Source organism: Sorex araneus, chromosome X (genome assembly GCF_027595985.1).
Source record: "Sorex araneus isolate mSorAra2 chromosome X, mSorAra2.pri, whole genome shotgun sequence".
Lineage (NCBI taxonomy): Eukaryota > Metazoa > Chordata > Mammalia > Eulipotyphla > Soricidae > Sorex > Sorex araneus.
Genome location: NC_073313.1, coordinates 314,090,610 through 314,110,043, shown reverse-complemented (window position 1 = coordinate 314,110,043; position 19,434 = coordinate 314,090,610). Strand labels below are relative to the sequence as shown.

At 41.9% G+C, this 19,434-nt stretch overlaps 1 protein-coding gene across 1 annotated transcript; it reads left to right on the top strand.

The window, feature by feature from the left end:
• The first annotated feature begins 1,784 nt into the window (after positions 1 to 1,784).
• LOC101550594 (interleukin-36 gamma) lies at positions 1,785 to 5,693 on the top strand. Its single transcript, XM_012932901.1, has 3 exons — positions 1,785 to 1,890; positions 2,439 to 2,572; positions 5,484 to 5,693. Exons 1-3 carry the CDS (start codon positions 1,785 to 1,787, stop codon positions 5,691 to 5,693), a joined length of 450 nt encoding a protein of 149 aa, XP_012788355.1.
• Positions 5,694 to 19,434: the final 13,741 nt, after the last annotated feature.

Genomic DNA, 19,434 nt, shown 5'->3' with positions numbered 1-19,434 from the left:
CAACATGGCCCCAAAGGACTTGTTCTTCTGTCTTATCATGTGATTCATATTCCCTCTAATATCTATGACACTCACCAGCACTGAAGTTTAAACCTGGGTCTTCAGAATGAAATCTGTAGTGGGAAGGATCAGGGAGGGAAGTCTGACGCAAGAGGTATCAGGGACCAGGTTTTTCTCAATTGAGGATATACTGTTTAGTGCCCAGGCTTCCCAGAGTGATGAAAGTGCTAGTACAAGAATTGTAAGAACATGAGTAGTGAACACAGGACCAAAATTAGGGTCCTATGTTCATTGAAAAAGGACAAGTTTTCCCACATACCCCAGGCATGGGAACTTTCTAAAACTTTCTAAAACGGCTTGGTGTTTGAATTCTAGTACCAGGAGACAATGACAGAAGAAGGGAACTCTGGGGAAGTCTCTCCAGAAACTCTTGTGAGCAGCCCAGGTTCTGACATCTTCCAACCTTCACACCTTCCTACTTCATTTCCTGTGGGTCTTGGCTTCGGGTGTATAGCTAAAGGAGCTCAGGCAGGTTCTTCACACACCACTAGAATAGTAATTCTCTTTTCATCAGAGCCTCAGGGATCTCTAAGCAGGTGGAACTGGTTTGTTTTCTTCTTGCAGGGTTGTCATGCTCCATTAAGAAGTGGGGTCCTCCCCTATGCTCGCCAGATATATAAGCAGGCTCAGCCAGAGATTACTTGGGAGCTGCTGCAGCTGCAACGCAGTCCTCTGGATTTTCAATAAAGGTCTTTTTCCCCCCCATCCAGAAGTTGGAGTGTCTTCAGACTCTGGAAACTTTCCTCTTTTCTATGCTTTAGGGATCAGTGAAGCTTGAGCTGGTTCCATGCTTGATGCCACATGGCACCAGCTATTTCCCACTTGGCAGCTGCTAGGGTCCTAGCAGAGATCTTCTATCTCTGGGCTTCCAGGTTTATAGGCAGAAACAGATGCCAAGGGGGAAAGGGTTGCCAGAGGACATGGCACAAGTATCAACAAGGAACTGTTGGGGAATTGATGATCAAAAATCATGCTGGTTGGGGAACTTCTGGAGAGAGATTGTCACGAGCTGATTTCTGGAATCATGAAAATTCTGCCTCATCTCTTCTCTCTGTGCCTTTCTGAGAGATTTAGTGCAGGGCCTGGCTCAGATTCTTGGAGTAGGAGTTGTGTTTATCTCGTATGTCCCAGATCCCTGTCCAGAAAAAAAAGGTCTTAGGAATCTGCTGAGGAAACGTTTTGGAAAAGTTCGCTTAGGCTCACGTCTTCTATCTCTGTCCCCACAGGTGCTGAAACAACCCCAATATGGCAGGCATTCCAGGAAACCCTATCCGTCAAAAACCCTTCAATCCAGGTGATGTTGGGATGGGGTGTGGGGAACCTGAGACACCTGCACTGACTTCTGAATGTTCCTCTCCATGTGTACCACATGCCACCAGTTTCTCTCATTTCCACTGGAACCCTGTGCTTCCTGAAGGTGAGGATTCCTGTGGTTTATGACAGTTCTAGCTTGGATCCAGCACTCCTGGATCTTAAAGAGAGAACCTTGGCACTAATGGTTTACCTATTTAGACCAGTTAATGACCCTGCCTTCCTCACAGAGCCCTGCGAGGAAGTTCTGTGCAAAATCTCTGGGCCTAGGGTTCTGTGAGGCTGGCATGTTTGGTGTGCAAATCCTGGGCCTTTGTTACTGAAAGTCCTGAGTTAGGTGCTCTTCCTCATGGTGTGCAGTAAAGCAGCCTTAATCTCAGTGTTTCTTCATTATCTTTTTCGTTTGAACAGTCATGGCCACATCTGACTTGGGGGAGATCTATGACTTGAATCAGAATGTATGGATCTTTCAAGATGAAAATCTCTTTTCCGTTCCACGGAAGAATGATGTGGTTCCAGGTGAGTGGGGAGACTGTGGTCACTGCTGAGGAGGCAGCCCCTTCACACAAATAGGCCTGGAGGTTGAAACTGGGTCTCTTGTTAAAGTGTATATTTACAATAGCTCATTTGAGGCAGGAGAATTTCACATCTTCCTCGGAGGGGAAGTTAGAAACAAATTTGTCTGGGACCTGATGAAGAAAATGGAATAGGGTGGAACAAGAGAACTGCTTTCAAATCTGAGGGACTTTCAAGTCTGAGTGCAAGCTGTCCCAATGAGGACCAATGAGAAACCACACTCAGGAAGATTCCAAGGCAAAACTTTCTCATCGACAGAGCTCTCCAAGGATAAAAGGGGTTCCATATGGGGGATCCCTACTGCCAGTGTGTAAACAGAAATGTAAAAATCTTCAGGGCAGGGTCTGTCACCTAGGGCAGGGTGGGTATGTAGTATAAATGAATGATACGATGTTGGTTCTTTGATGGGTCTAGGGTAGCACTCCCTGCAAGATAATAGTCTCTTATGACTTCATAAGAAAGCAGAGACATCACCCCTCTTATTTTTATAGCCACTGTCAGTGTCATGCCCTGCAAGTACGAGGTGTCTTCTGATCGAAGCTTTCCCATTTATTTGGGAATAAAGAATCCAGAAAAGTGTCTGTCTTGTGAAGAGATTGAAGGGACGCCCACACTGCAACTGGAGGTGAGTGACTAAGAAAAATAATGCTAAAGACCAAGTTATTTGATAATAAGTTAGTGTAGCATAAAATAAAATTTTAGAATCCAAAAGATCTATTTTTCTGTTCTTTGCCATATGCTTTTGACACTCCTTTTGATTTAGAATTGTACCTACAATCTGCCTTTCTTTGATCTCTCCTGCTTCCACAAAACCGAGGACTGTCTCTTGAATTCTGAGAGCTTTTTAAGCACTATTTCTTCAAATTTATGTATTATCTCTTCAATGGAAACTTCTGTTATCAGCTATTAAAATTTCTAGATCTCACTTTAATATCTCATTTAATTTCCCAGACCTTACATTTCCCCTCCTCTTCTATCACGTCTGTGGTGAGCCTCACTAATGGTGTGCAGGGGAAACTTGCAGCCAAGCTCAGTCAACTGGGCCAGAGGATGCAGTGTTGTTCAGGTGCTGTAGTGCAGGGGATCACCCGTTCCACCCTGGTGCTGCTTGGGACCTTTGTATTGCTGGGAATTAAACAGGGTTGGCTTCATGCAATGCATGCCCCTTAACTCCCTTGTGTTACCTCTCTGGCCCTAATGCATAGTTTATTAAGGAAGTTTTAAAATTAAATCAACGTGAGATACAGTTACAAAATTGTCAGTGATTGGGTTTCAGTCATACAGTGTTCCAGCACCCATCCCTTCAATTAAGGAACATGTAAAATTGTGATTCCAATATAAAATTGAAATCAAAGAGCAACCTCAATGCTAACATAGTCATATTTATTTCAGTTTATTGTTTATTTGTATTATTATTTTTAAAGAGTGATTTACATAGTTATGTATAGTTGCCGTGTTCTAACAGCAGTCCCACAATCAGTGCTGCTTTCCCTTCATCGACACCCCCAGGTTCCTTTCCAGTCCACAGACTCTCTCCTTGACAGACACATTTTAAAGTTTGGTTGTTGTAGTTTAGATCTTGTGATTATAAGATTCATAGTTTGGGCCATTGTTGTGTGGAAAATGGGTGGTAGGGAATAGAGTTGATGGTGGTCTGATTACAAGTTAGGCATGAGTGGGGTTGGAGTTGGGGTACATTGAGAGAAATAACTCAATTTATGAATTATTCTTGCGACAGAGCTCACAGATTAAGTTTTTGGCTTAGATGTTAAGGGATTATTAAAGATGGTATCATGGATGACTCCTACTTTGAGTTCCCAAAGCAATTGAATAGATTAATTATAGGTCATTAACTGAATAAAGAAATACTAAAGGAGAACCCACCACCTTGGGTGGGTGAGGAGGATGTGCTGTCAGTTATGGGCTATTTGTGTATGTGTCTCTCTCTGGACAACTTGAATCTATTCATTTATTTTTTTTAATTTTTCAAAAATTTTAATTAATTAATTAATTAATTTTTCTTTTTGGGCCACACCCAGAAATGCACAGGAGTTACTCAGGAAGTACTCCTGGCAGTGCTCAGAGGACCATATGGGATGCTGGGAATCGAACCCAGGTTGGCCGTGTGCAAGGCCAACCTGCAGTGCTATTGATCCAGCCCTGAATTTATTCATTTATTAAGAAATACTTATTTTACACAGTTGACCAGAGTTTGATTCTTCTGCTCCTCTCGGAGAGCCTGGCAAGCTAGCAAGAGTATCTCGCCTGCACGGCAGAGCCTGGCAAGCTACCCGTGGCATATTCTATATGCTAAAAACAGTAACAACAAGTCTCACAATGGAGGCGTTACTGGTGCCCACTCGAGCAAATCGGTGAGCAACGGGCTGACAGTGACAGTGACTTATTTTACCTAAATATACAGTAGAGGCATATACTTATATACACACTTATAAAGCATACTTCCATAAGTGAGATAGAGGAAATATCTTTTTTTTCTGATGACTAGAGAAATTTATTTATATTTTTTGGTTATTTTATTTATTTATTTATTTTAAATGAATTACCATGAGGTATAGTTACAGTCTTACAAACTTTCGTGCTTAAGTTTCAGTCAAACAATGATCAAGTACCCATCTTCCACCAGTGTCCATTCTCTACCACCAATGTTCCCAGTATCCCTCCTGCCACTTCTATCCCATCCCCCACTTCTGTGGCAGGCACATTCCCTTTTACTCTCTCTCTTCTTTTGGGTGTTATGGTTTGCAATACAGGTATTAAGTGGCCATCATGTTTGGTCTATAGTCTACTTTCAGCACGCATCTCCCATCCTGAGCAAGCCCTCTAAACATCCTTTACTTGATAGTCCCTTCTCTATCTGAGCTGCCTTTTTCCCCAGCACGTGAGGCCAGCTTCCAAACCGTGGAGCAATCCTCCTGGCCCTTATCTCCACTATCTTTGGGTGTTAGTCTCCCATTATGTTACTTTATATTCCACAAATGAGTGCAGTCCTTCTATGTCTGTCCCCCTGATAGAGGAAATTTCTTATTGTTGTCTTTACTTCGCTTCTTTTGGGAGAGGTCCTCTGTTTGTAGCATTGACTTTTTCATCTGTCAGCAGTTCTCAGAGATCCATACCCAACCTGGCTTTTGTCAGGGCAGTGAATCTACCAGTAGGCCCTTCTTCCATGCAGCTTTGCTTAAGGAAGACCTTGGATTTCTGCTGCAGAATTGCTGCTCCTTCCTCAGGATCCTCTCAGGCTCTGTGCCAGGAGAGTCCAGTTCTTTCTTCAAGTGTGGTCCCTATTTACTAGTCTTTTGAGTCATTCCTGTGCCATTTCCGGATGGGAGAGATAGGAAGAAGAAATTTCTTGGATGCTTATTCTAGTCCTTTGATTAGTTTTTCTATACCTCCTCTAAAATACGGAAAGTGTTTCTAGAAATTTCTAGATTCCAGGACATGTATTGGTAGTGTAACATCAACTTGATGATTTAAGCACCCTCTGCTTCTCCTTCTGGACACTGTTCCTCACGTTTCAGGATAAGAAGATCTTAGACCTGTACAATGAACCTGAACCTGTGACGAACTTCCTCTTCTACCGAGACCAGGATGGCAGGACCTGCACCTTTGAGTCAGTGGCCTTCCCTGGCTGGTTCATCGCCTCCTCTGATAAGGGCCAGCCCCTCTTCCTCACTTCCAACCCAGGGGGAACAGACAATACTGCTTTTGTCTATCAAGGCAAGAACTAAACCTAAAGGTGGCAGCTTGGTCAGAAGTCTTTTTTTTTTTTTTTTTTTGCTTTTTGGGTCACACCTGGCAATACTCAGGGATTACTCCTGGCTCTGTACTCAGGAAGTACTCCTGGCAGTGTTCAGGGAACTATGTGAGATGCTGGGAATCGAACCCAGGTCAGCTGCATGCAAGGCAGATGCCCTACCCACTCTGCTATCTCTCCAGTCGCTTGGTCACAAGTCTTTGTCCAAAATTTTTTAGTTCTCAGGAACTAAGAACTAAGAACGTGGTATCCATCAATGCAAATCTGAAGAGAGTTGGTATCTCCTTTTTTTTTTTTGAGAGTTGGTATCTTTTTCCTTAATTTTCTTTTCTTATGTGGACTATGTATTCTGTATTCTTTGTTGTGCAATGTATTCCATTAAAGATTAGGACATTCAAAGAAAATGTCATCAGTATTTATTTTTGTGTTAATTCTAATATGAAACACACACAAATATAAACTATGCATTCACGTAGTAACAGAGCTACAATGGATTGAATATGAAATAGAAAGTTCAGAGTTAACAAATTATCTGGAGTAAAGTGACAGAAGACATCACAGAGCATGAGCCTGGTCCTAGTGTTTAGGCAGGGGGAGAAGAGACCCTAGACTTGATGAGAGTCTGTGGCAGGAGACAACATAGAAAAGAATGATTTGTTTCTCTGTTTTCTTTACAATCTAATAATATTGCCCTGCCTAGTCCTTCTAATAGTTACTTTTAGTCATTCTTACCATCCAGACAATATAGCAGGAAGTTAAAAAAATAGGCTAGAGAGATAGTGCAGTGGGTAGGGCATTTGCCTTGCACATGGCTGACCCAGGTTTGATCCCTGGCACTGGATATGGTCCCCAAGCACCACCAGGAGTAACCCCTGAGCATTACCAGCTGTGGCCCAAAGCAAATAAAATAGCAGAAAAAAAAGACTTTTGACGGGGTATGGTGCGGTCAGCAGGTCAGCCTATACCTGTGGGACAAGTGCATCAGCAGCCTGATGGTGCCTTTAGACTTCCAGATACCACAAAATTGCTGCTGTGTCTGTGGCCATACCCCAACAACTTGGGACCAAGTTTACCAAGAAATTAAACAGCCAAAAGTTAGGTATGTGGGAGCCATGTCCACAAATCACCTCTGGCTCGGCTATACAAGCTCATTTATTGGCCTTATTTCAGAGACCCATAGATAAATCTCAAAAGATATGCAAAGCCATAATTAATCTCAGACCCGCACATGGCTGAACAGACTGGAGTAAATCAGAGGGAGGTGGGTTGGCCTGGTGGCCTGACCAAGCAGAGCCCCAGCAGCTGCTTGCTTCCACAATCCAAAATCACCGCCATATCCCAGGCCTGACTCCACTGTCTCAGGACGGACCTCACCAAGATATAATCTGCTGAAAACTCTGGTATGTGGGTTTTGTGACTGAAATCTCCAGTCTTTCTCAGAGTTGGGGTGGGCTACCTGCCCCCACTTCCCAATACACATGGAAGCACTGGCATTCACCCCCACGAACCAACTCCAGCACCACCCTGTAAGCTCTACTGCCGCCCTTGCTTCAGAGACCCATAAATATATCTCGAAAGAGATCAAAAGCTGCAGAAAAGCTTGGACCTGCGCATGACTGAAGAGACCAGGTTAATTGGAGTAGGGGTGGGTTGACCTGTGGCCACCCAAGCAGAGCCCCTGGCAGCAGCCTGTCTCAGGATGGACCTCACCAAGATATAATCTGCTGAAGGTTTTGTAATGTGGATCTTAAGGCACCAAGAGCCCTGACCCAGAGACACCGCAGCAAGTCCTGGAAGATACCACAATGCCAGAGATCTCTCCAGGTCCCATATCAAGCCAATTTCACCGGGGCACTTTAGATGGAGCAGGTGTGGTCTCCTCACCTACTCCAGATGGAATCCCCGTGACCAAGAGCTTCCAGAAGCAAGGCCCAGGTATGCAGGTTCTAGGACTGAAACTCCAGGCTGCATGGAGTTTCAGAGACCTGAGCTGTCCCTCCTCTGGTCCCCACCCATCCAGTAGATTGACTGTCACGCCCACAATTTGCCTTCAGGCTCCATCTTAGCACACCAAGAGCCCTGGTCCAAAGACTCCCAACTGAATCCCAAAATGTATTAGTGCCATACAGAGAAGTCTCTGGAACCCAATTATGTACAATCTAGAAATTTACATTTATAATCACGGCCATGCAAGCTCTCATGATATTCAAAATGATCAATGGAAAATAATTTTATCTAGCATCTGCCCCTGGCAGGTAAGCTTAAATGGTGGTGGGAAATTTTGAGCAAAACATAATGCCCGTAATTAGAGAGAGAGAGAGAGAGTATTGGGGAAATTGTCTGCCATAGAGGCAGGGTAAGGACTGGGATGTGGGTGGTGGAATATGTGCACTGGTGGAGGGATGCGTGTTCCATCATTGTATGGCTGAATCTCAAACGTGAAGGCTTTGTAACTTTATCTCACAGTGATACAACTAAAAAAAAAATAATGTGAAGTTCATGCTCAATTCAATCAGCTTAATCAATGGCTGAACAAATAGCTGTACTCCTACATTATTTTAAAAAAAGACTTTTGGGGTAACAGGAGCAGAGTGTACTTAAATAAAAATAATTTCATTTATTGGTAGCAAAAAAGAACCAGATATGAGTCACATTATTTTTACAATTATGTGGCACTGTAGAACTGTCGTCCCGTTGCTCATCAATTTGCCCGAGTGAAAACCAGTAACGTCTCCATTGTGAGGCTTGTTACTGTTTTTGGCATATTGAATACGCCACGGGTAGCTTTCCAGGCTCTGCCGAGTGGGCGAGATACTCTTGGTACCTTGCCGAGAGGGACGGAGGAATTGAACCAGGCAAATGCCCTACCCGCTGTGCTATTGCTCCAGCCCTTTTACATATTTATCAGTTTTGGATCATTTACACTGATAAAATAACTGTTGATATAATAATACCAACAGTTATAGGATTTTATTAGTGTAAATGATCCAAAACTGATGAATATGTCATCTGAAGAGTTGGGAAGCTGGGTTCTCTATTCAAGATTGGAGATCTTGAGTTAATGCCCTTTAAACTATATTAGGAAACAATAGTAAACACAAGACTGATGTGCTCCCTCCTGCTTAGAAGTCAATAACAATAGTTGAAACAATGTGGGGCGTAGAACCAGACTCCTCCCAATAGATAAAATCAAGAGTCAATGGATAAAATCAAACATTAGATTTCAGATATATGGACACTTAATTTACAACTAACAAGTCCAAAGATTTAAGTGGGAAAAGGAAAGCTTTTGTTTTTATTTAAATTCATTGGGTTTTCATCTCACACCACAGAGACTGGCCCACATCCAAAAGAATAAAAGTGACCTGTGTTGGCGTGGACGTGGGGAGAAAGGGACTCTCCTTCGCTGCTGGTGGGAATGCTGAATGGTTCAGTCCTTTTGGGAAACAGTAAGGACACTTCTCAAAAAAATTAGAAATTGAGCTCCCATTTGACCCAGCAATACCACTTCTGGGACTATATCCCGGAAATATATTACTATGTCTCCGGGATATACAAAAATTACTACACAATAAGTACTATACAAAAAAGTATAGTAAAAGTGACATTTGCACCTATATGTTCATTGCAGCACTGTTCACAAAAGCCAGAATCTGGAAAAAACCTGAGTGCCCGAGAACAGATGACTGGTTAAAGAAACTTTGGTACATCTACACAATGGAATACTATGCAGCTATTAGAAAAGGTGAAGTCATGAAATTTGCATATAGGTGGATCGACATGGAAAGTATCATGTTAAGTGAAATGAGTCAGAAAGAGAGGGACAGATGTCTCTAGACTGTGAACTAAGCCATTGCCCCACGCAGGCCGAGAAGGGGAAATACCTCTCTTTCTCGGTGTGTTTTCCCTTTCCGGGGAGAAGTGGTGTGGCGTCCGCCATATTTTGAGGATTATAAGCAGGTATGAACTAGGTGGCGTGGGAAGGAGAAAAAAAAAAGAGAGTTTTATACTTGAAACAGCGGGACACTTGGGCAGTCTTGGGCTGGGCCGATACAGGCTCGTGCTCCACCAAGACTCGACCCAGGCTGCCACACTTTGGTGCATCTGCTTTGCTGCTCATTGACCACGATCCAGAGGCCAGCTAGACTAATTTTGGTCCCAGAAAGTGCTTGCAGCCATGTCTCTAAGCTGTGAACTAAGCCATTGCCCCATACTGCCCCAGGAAGGGAAATTATGCAATTTATAACATAAATCTCCCTGGACTTAATTACTAAAATACTAAAATACAGAAATCCTAAACCGCGCCGCCGCTACTGCTGCTGCGTGACTTCATTTCTCTCCATATTCAGCAATTGGAAAACTAATTATCAAATGCTTCCTTGTCAGTAGGGCTGTTTTTCTTGGAGGGGGGAACTCCAACAACAATAGTGAGTTTTGTGTTGAAATATGGAATGTAATCAAGGTAAAGAGAAAATGAAGTGAAATTTATCAGTTATGCAGGCAGGGGTGGGGGGGGTGGGGGGCGGGAGGTATACTGGGGGTTTTGGTGGTGGAATATGGGCACTGGTGAAGGGTCGGGTGTTTGAGCATTGTATAACTGAGACATAAGCCTGAGAACTTTGTAACTTTCAACATGGTGATTCAATAAAATAAATTTAAAAAAAGTTACAGAAATAAAACAAAAAAGAAACAGAAGGACGGACATAGAAAGATTGCACTCATTTGTGGAATATAAAATAACAGAATGGGAGACTAACACCCAAGAATAGTAGAGATAAGTTCCAAAAAGAGTACTCCACAGCTTGGAAGCTGACCTCACATGCTAGGTGAAGAAGCAGCTCTGATAGAGAAGGGATCACCAAGCAAAGGGTGCTAGGCAGGCCCACTAGGGATGGGAGATACAGGCTGAAAATAGACTATAGACCGAACATGGTGCCTACTTAATACCTCTGTAGCAAACCACAACACCCAAAAAGAGAGAGCGAGCAAACGGGAATGCCCTGCCACAGAGGCAGTGTGGGGTGAAGGGGACAGGGTGGAGGTGGTGGGAGGGATGCTGGGACCATTAGTGGTGGAAAATGGGCACTGGTGGGGGGATGGGTACTCGATCATTGTATGACTGAAACATAAGCATGAAAACCTGTAAGTCTGTAACTTTGTCTCACGGTGATTCACTAATAAAATTTAAAAAAATAAATTCATTGGGTTTTGTTTTGTACTGCACCTAGTCAACTCAGGGCTTACTCCTGGATCAGTGCTCAGAGAACCCTCCTGGCAGTGCTCGGGGATATCATATATTGTTCTGGGGATCAAATCAGGAGAGCTGCATGAAGGTTTTTTTTTCTTTTTGGCGATGCACAGGGGTTACTCCTGGCTCTGCACTCAGGAAACACCCCTGGCCGTGCTCAGGGGACCATATGGGATGCTGGGATTTGAACCCAGGTCGGCTGCGTGCAAGGCAAACTCCTTACCCGCTGTGCTATCTCTCCAGCCCCAAGCTGCATGAAGGTTAAGCACTTTATCTTCTGTACTATCGCTCTGTCCCCAAAGAAAGTCTTTTCAACAAATAGTGTGGAAAAACTGGGTAGTCATATACAAAAGAATGAAATTATGTCACTATATCACACCATGCAAAAAGTTTAAAGTAGCAAATTTCAAATACTTAGATTTGCTTAAAAATCTAATTCAAAGTGATTATATCCTAGACCTAAATTCATAAAATGTATAGAAGAAAGCATAGGTAAAATATGATATTGGCTTCAAAAATGTCTTAGAGATTTGGCTTTTTTGACAAGGAAATCATAAACAAAAATGAACAAAAGGGATTAATAAACTGGATCACATAAAAAAAAACTTCTGCACAGCAAAATAAAATATTATTGAAACAAAAAGATATCTTACTGAAAGGGAGAAAATATTAATATATCATACATCTTACAAGAAATATTAAAATATATATAAAATACAGAACTCAACAACAAAAAATTTTCAAAATACATACGGACAGGAAATGATTCAGTGGTTAAATGCACATGATTTGTATGTGTCAGAACTCAAATTTTATATTAAATGCTGGCATTAGTCATTATGATAGACTCTACATCAGCATATAAGTCCCATGAGTAATTGGACTAAATTTGTACCTATCAAGAGTTTCAGTTAGAAAGTAATTGAAGACATCATTGAATTATAAAAAGGTATTGTTAAAGTTTCAAAGAATCATTTCAAAGAAAAGTTTGATCTTAAGTTATCTTTCTAAAAGATGAACAACATAAATGGTGGGTTCTATCTGTAAATTTTTGTTAGAGTTTGACATTGAAGATGACAATTTCTCAGTGGGTAAGAATCACTCCCTTAGGAACTAGGTCCAGTTAGATAAGATCAACATCTGTAACATACACATGCTTCCATCTGGAAGGAGAGCAGGCCCTATTATGTATGGCTTTCAGATACTTTACCTATTAATAGCTGTACATCTGCTGCAATGGTTTCAGTTATGTATTGTGAAAGTCATCAATGTGACAGCAGTGAAGTGACAATGGGAAATAAAAGGGCACATTGGGAAACTAGGAAGACAGCCCCAAAGACACAAGTTGTTGGTGAGTCTTAACATTAGTCCCTCAACCCAATCTGAGAGGAGGCATGGTCTTGGGCATTGACAAGAAGATTGGCACAGAGAGATTGATTGTTCTGGAAGGGTGGTACTTTTCATTCCCCCCAATCTATCCTGTGGAAGTCCGTTAGTGGCCGACATAACTCCTGTACATCCTTGGTTGTTCTGCCTTTACTGGGAAAAGACTATTGATAGTTTGTTTGGGGTTGGGTCTGTCAGGGTTGTGAAATCTGTGCTCAAACACTCCATAAGGAAGACGGTCTCCTGTTAATCAACAGTATCCAAAGGTACGGCACATATCCCACTGTCACTGTCACTGTCATCCCGTTGCTCATCGATTTGATCGAGCGGGCACCAGTCATGTCTCCATTGTGAGACTTGTTACTGTTTTTGGCATGTCAAATATGCCACGGGTAGCTTGCCAGACTCTGCTGTGCCGGCGAGATACTTTGGTAGCTTGCTGGGCCCTCCGAGGGGGGTGGAGGAATCAAACCTGGGTTGGCTGCGTGCAAAGTGAACACCCTACCCACTGCGTTATCACTTCAGCCCGGCACATATCCCAAGGTTTGGGAATTGGACTTGACTCAGTTGTTCAAATACTTGCTGTTTTTCCTAGTCCTTCTGGGCAGTTCAATTCTTTGGGTCTGGACTTTGTCTTGTGATGTTCTGTTGTCCCCTCCAGTCTATAGTTGCTAGTTGAACTAGCAAACGATGTTTAAACCTATGATAGTTTTTCCTACCTAGGTGCTCTCATTGCCTTTAGTCCGAGTAGCTTCTTAGGCAGCAGTACACTGGGCCAGGTCACTGCATAATTTTTGGAGGAGGAAGTGTTTTTAGAAAATTTGGTATCTAATAGAGCTTAAAGAGCACCTCCTAGGTATTTTGGGCCCCAAATTTGGCCCCCTACCTTTCCAGGAATAACATCCCTGGAAAGCTTGGTTAACCCCTAATTCCTGTGATGGTCACGGCAAGCATAATTATATAATTATAAATATATAATTAAATAATTATAATTATATAATTATAAATATATAATTAAATAATTATTTTCTGAATGAACAGATGAGCTTTTTAACATCTAAAGCATCCTTCCAAGGACTTTGGCACTGTTTTTCAAATCCAGATGATACACTACAGTCCATTATTGAATCACAACCAAGTCGTGCATCCATCCTTACCCCTGTCTCCCAACAGTGCCACTGCTGTTTTGTCCACCTGGATCTAATCACAGGCTGGTCACCAGACTGAGGGCTGGGACACTTTGCAAGTGATTTCATGGTAATTTTGAATGGCTCCAAATTCTTTTTTTTTTAGAGAAAGATTGTTCTTTATTCTCATGTTTTTATGAACAGAGCCTAGAAACGTGGATTACTTTTTTCTCTATTTTAAGTTTCAGTGTTACATAGTTAAGAGTACAATCATTTTTTCAAATCACTGTCACTCTATCACTGTCATTCCATTGTTCACTGATTTGCTCAAGCAGGCACCAGTAACATCTCCATTCCTCCTAGTCCTGAGATTTTATTTTATTTTATTATTATTATTTTTTTAATACTTTATTTATTTTTAATTAGTGAGTCAGCGTGAGGGTACAGTTACAGATTTATACATTTTTGTGCTCATGCTTCCCCCATACAGATTTTGAGAGCCCATCCCTTCACCAGTGCCCATTCTCCATCACCAGTAAACCCAGCATCCCTCCCACCCTCCCCAGTCCCATCTCCCCCCACCCCACACTGCCACTATGGCAGGGTATTCCCTTTTGTTCTCTCTCTCTGATTAGGTGTTGTGGTTTGCAATAAAGGTGTTGAGTGGCCATTGTGTTCATTCTCTAGCCTACTTTCGGCACGCGTCACCCTTCCCCCACATGACCTCCGATCACATTTTACTTGGTGTTCCATTCTCTGAGTTTCCCAGAATGAGAGACCAGCCTCCAAGCCATGGAGTCAACCTCCTGGTACTTATTTCTACTATTCTTGGGCGGTAGTCATATAGTCTATTATTCTATATTCCACAGATGAGTGCAATCTTTCTATGTCTGTCTCTCTCTTTCTGACTCATTTCACTTAGCATGATACTTTCCATGCTGATGAATGGCTCCAAATTCTTCTTCTCACCAGTCTGTGTTTACAAACGGACCTACTTTGTGTTGTCCCGTCAAGTGTCCCCCCCGTTTATCTTGAGGGTGAACTTGGTGCTTCTAGTTCACTCCTGCTGCTCCCCATATCTGTGGGTGTCCTTTAATAGGTACTATGCCAGCCAGTCCTACAACTGAGGGATCTGCATACTAGAGGGGCTATTACAGCACAGGGTAGAGTGACAGAGGGAAGTGCAGTGGGATCTGCCCCAGGAGAGAAATCTGAGCCACAAATCATTGATAAACTTAATCAACTCCTTATCCCACCTACTGATTGAACTGCTGTACTGTGTTCAGCTCATTCAGCCTGGTTTAAATTTCCCAAATGATTATTTACCCTCTCAAGACTTCTGGATTCTGTCTGTTACGTGCCTCTAATGAATTTACAGACAACTGGATCAGTGTGTTCAGAAATATCTGAATTTCAAGTTTGGCTGAGACTGCATCTGCAGCTACATCCCCATTTTGGTTCTGTAGAAATTACTCAGGCTCATAAGGACTTCCAGTAGTTCTTAATAAGTCTTAATTTACTTCCTAACGTGGTCTTTTGTGGTACATTGCCTAAGGTTTATAGTGAAGGGCAGATTGTATTATTTGCCCACAAGTCTTCCTTACCTATCTGCTCATTTGATAGCTTACCTTCTGTGTAGATAAGGAGGATATTTTCTTTTCATTTAGCCATTGAACTTAGTCATGTGGCATTTTGGAAATAATGGAATTTGGGCAGAAGTGACAGTGAACCAGTTGTGAGATAAAGTTTTAGAATCACATTAAGAGCATGGGAGATATCTCAGTAGGGTGGAGTACATTCTTTGGATACAGAAGCCCTGCCATGGTCCTCTGAACACTGCAAAGAACATCCCTTTAGAACAAAGCAGGGAGTAGCCCCTAAACACCACTGGGTGTGGTCTATCTTCTTAAAAGAGAAACATGGAAAGTCTGTGGGAGCTCTTGGTTTTTGTTGTTGTTGTTTTATGATGTTTAGGGGCCACACCTGGCAGTGCTGAGGGCTCTGTGCTTGGCTGCATGCACGGCAAATACTCAATCCATTGTGCTATTCTTCAAATAAATCCCCTCAAATATTTGTTCTCAGTAGAGGACAAAATTTCTGTTCTCAGAAAAGAGAAGCCTCTGAACTACACCGAGTGCTGAATACAAACAAAAGGAACATAGAAGACTCTGACTCATAAATCTTGGGTAGGAACTAATCCTGATAAGATCATCTGAACAGACACTGAAGCCACAGACCAAAATAGATGAGTATGCTAAGTCCCTGATTTTGTTTGTTGTGCAGCACGATTGTGATAGAATCCTCTGTTAGACTAGGTGCCAAACACAATGGTTCAGTGACAGTATGGAATGAGTGCTTATATTGTCATACTTCATCTCTCGTATAAAGGCAAACAAAAATGCCAGTCACTGAAAACTGAGAGTTGTTGGCTAATGGGTTTGAAACTAGACAGATGAGTTCTTTCCACTTTCTTAGTTACGGGTAAACAGACAAACAAACAAAAAACCCAGGAAAGTGGAATGAGTTGACTTTTAGTAGCAGAACTGAAAGCAGAAAATGAATCTTTGGTTTCTTTTTTTTTTTTTTTTTTTTGCTTTTTTGGGTCACACCTGGCGATGCTCAGGGGTTATTCCTGGCTCTGCACTCAGGAATTATTCCTGGCGGTGCTCAGGGGACCATATGGAATGCTGGAAATCGAACCCGGGTAGGCCGCGTACTAGGCAAACGCTCTACCCATTGTGCTATCACTCCAGCCCCAGAATCTTTGGTTTCTTGACTTTTTCTTTTTGCTCCCTAAGTCGGGAAGTTAGGACAATTGAAGAGGTTAGCAGCAGGTTGAGGTATAAGAAGACATAATCTTTGTAAGTTGCAGTGTCTACCCCTGTAGCTTTTTGCATCCACTGTGAAGTCTCCAGATGACTCGTCCTGCAAGGGAAGACTTGCTTCTGTGTAGAGTGTGACTCTGTGTCTGGTTTTTTTTTTTTCAATACTAACTGAAAGACTGAAGCATGCCTCTCAAATTATTTTGAGTCACTAGGAATCTTGTGACAGTTCAGTCAAGATTCTGATTCATTAGTTGTGGGGTGGTACCTGATATTCTGCATTTCTCGCCTATGAAGCACATTCTGAGTATGACACAACGTTGCAGAGGAATCATGTGTGACTAATACGATCATTCAGGTCAGATAATACATAAACGTTTAGTTGAAATAAAATTTACCTCTGAAAGAATTTTCACATGGACTTTTACTTTTGAAGATTTCCTTTTTGCTAGATTTGGAAGCAAATTAAATTATTTATGTGTTGGTCTAGGGGTTACTGTACATTTAGAAACTTTTGTACAGCTAGGTTTTCCATCTTTCTAACTTAGGAATCTTATTCCGACCCAAAAAACATGGTGAGCAGAGTATATTGACACAGATGACAGTATTAAAAAGCTTGTAGAAATATTCAGCAAAGAAAAGATAGACAGCATTAGGAAAGGATTCAGTTGTCTATGCTTGATTTAGCATTACAGTCCTGGCCAAACTACGGAAACAATAAAGATTTTTTGACTCATTGTGGAGGTCGATGTGGAGGTCTCGTCCTGTTCAGCAGGGAGAACCCTTCGTGGGACTGAGAAGGGGACGCAGCCGAATGAACAGACGCAGAGCCCGGGGGAGGAAGAAAAGGCGTTTATTCTATGGCAGTTACAGTATTTATACCCCCTGCTGGGAGGAGGTGGTATAGTATGCATGCCAGGACCCCCAATAGAAATGCAGGGTGTGGCATGGGCTCCCTACAACTCATTTGTGGGATATTAAAACAAAACAAAACAAAACAACCACAGAAAACATAGTATGAGACAAAGACAGTGGAAACAAGGGTCAGGTGGAATGATCCATGGTTGGAATCTTGCCACAAGTGGTGGTGTTGGGAGACAGCTAGGAGGGACCATAAGCCAAACATAGTTGGAAATGGTCACTCTGGACAAGAATTGAGTGTTGAAAGTAGGTAAAGGGACAAACATCATAATGTTTCAGTACCTTTGTTGCAAACCATAATGCCCCCCCAAAAAAGGAAAGAGTGGAAGAGTGGAGAGAGAGAGAGAGAGAGAGAGAGAGAGAGAGAGAGAGAGAGAGAGAGAGAGAGAGAGAGAGAGAGAGAGAGAGAGAGAGAGAAGTGTCTGCCAGAGGTGTGGGATGAGGGGAGAGGTGTGGGAGGGAAACTGGGGATATTCATGGTGGGGATTGTACACTGGTGAAGAGATGGGTGATGGAATATTATATGACTAAAACCCAATCTCATGAACAGCTTTGAAACTGTATCTTATAGTGATTCAATCTTTAAAAAAGTATATATCTCTATCTATCTATCTATCTATCTATCTATCTATCTATCTATCTATCTATCTATCTATTATCTAGTTAAAAACTACCCTCAGAATTTTGAAAGTCTAAGAAGCTGGAGCTATAGCACATGGGTAGGGCTTTTGCCTTGCACGTGGTTGACCTGGGTTTGATACCCAGCATCCTATATGGTTCCCCAAGCACCGCCAGGAGTAATTCCTGAGTGCAGAGCCAGGAGTAACCTCTGAGCACTGTGACCCAAAAAAACAAAAAAAAATTTATTTTGAAAGTCTAGATGAAATAGCTGAGTTTGTAAGAAATAGAATTTTAAAATAATACCAAGAAGAAAGAAAACTACAAATAAGTCAAATTCAAATTTTTATTTATTCAAATAAAAATTAAATCTAGAAAATGATATTTTTCAAATTTTAGACTGGAATAGTTTTAAGGATGAATCTTACCAAACATTCGATTGTAAACCTATTGATACAAATTATTTTAGAAAAAAATTTTAATTCTTGCTTGAGAACAGACAACTGGTTAAAGAAACTATGACACATCTACATAATGGAATACAATGCAGCTGTTAGGAAAGATGAAGTCATAAAATTTGCTTATAAGTTGATGGACACTGAGAGTATCATGCTAAGTGAAATGAGTCAGAAAGAGAGGGTAGGCATAGAATAACTTCACTCAATTGTGGAATATAAAATGACATAATAGAAGACAAACACCCAAGGTCAGTAGAGATGAAGGCTAGGAAGATTGATCCATAGTTGGAAGCCTGCTTGTGAACTGGGGGAGAAGGCAGCTGGGATAGAGAAGGGACCACTCAGTTAAAGATGGTTGGAGGGATCGCACAGGGTGGGAGATGTGTACTTAAAGTAGATAAAGGACCAAACATGATGGTATCTCAGTATCTGTATTGCAAACCATAATGGCCAAAGGTAGAGAGAGAATAAGAAGGAAATTATCTGCTATAGAGGCAGGGGATGGGGAGGGGTGGGGGTGGCTGGAGGAATATTGGGGACATTGATGGTAGAAAATGTACACTTGTGTAGGGACGGATGTTTGATCATTTTATGACTGAAAATCATAAAACCTATGTAACTATATCACTGTGATTCAATACATTTTTTGAAAAGCATATAATTATTATTTTATTTTATTTTTTATTTTATTGAATCACTGTAAGATATAGTTACAAGCTTTCATGTTTGAGTTACAATCACACAATGATCAAACACCCATCCCTCAACCAGTGCACATTCCCCACAACCCAATATCCCCAGTATATCCCCCTTTCCCACTCTCCTCCTCCCTCCATGGCAGACAATATTCCCCATACTATCTCTCTACTTTGGGGAATTATGGTTTGTAATACAAATACTGAGAGGTTATCATGTTTGGTCCTTTATCTACTTTCAGCACACATCTTCCATTCCGATCGATTCCTCCAACCATTATTTTTTTAGTGATCCCTTCTCTATTCCAGCTGCCTTCTCCCCTGCCCACCCCCCTCCACCTCCCTGCCATGAGGCAGGCTTCCAGCTATGGAGCAATCTTCCTGGCCCTTTTATCTACTATCCTTGGGTGTCAGTCTCATGTCATGTTCTTTTATACTCC

Coding starts and splice junctions, on each gene's coding strand:
- LOC101550594 (XM_012932901.1), top strand. CDS start 1,785: ATGGCCACATCTGACTTGGGGGAGATCTATGACTTGAATCAGAATGTA. Junction 1,891..2,438: donor GAAGAATGATGTGGTTCCAG/GTGAGTGGGGAG, acceptor TTATTTTTATAG/CCACTGTCAGTGTCATGCCC. Junction 2,573..5,483: donor CGCCCACACTGCAACTGGAG/GTGAGTGACTAA, acceptor CTCACGTTTCAG/GATAAGAAGATCTTAGACCT.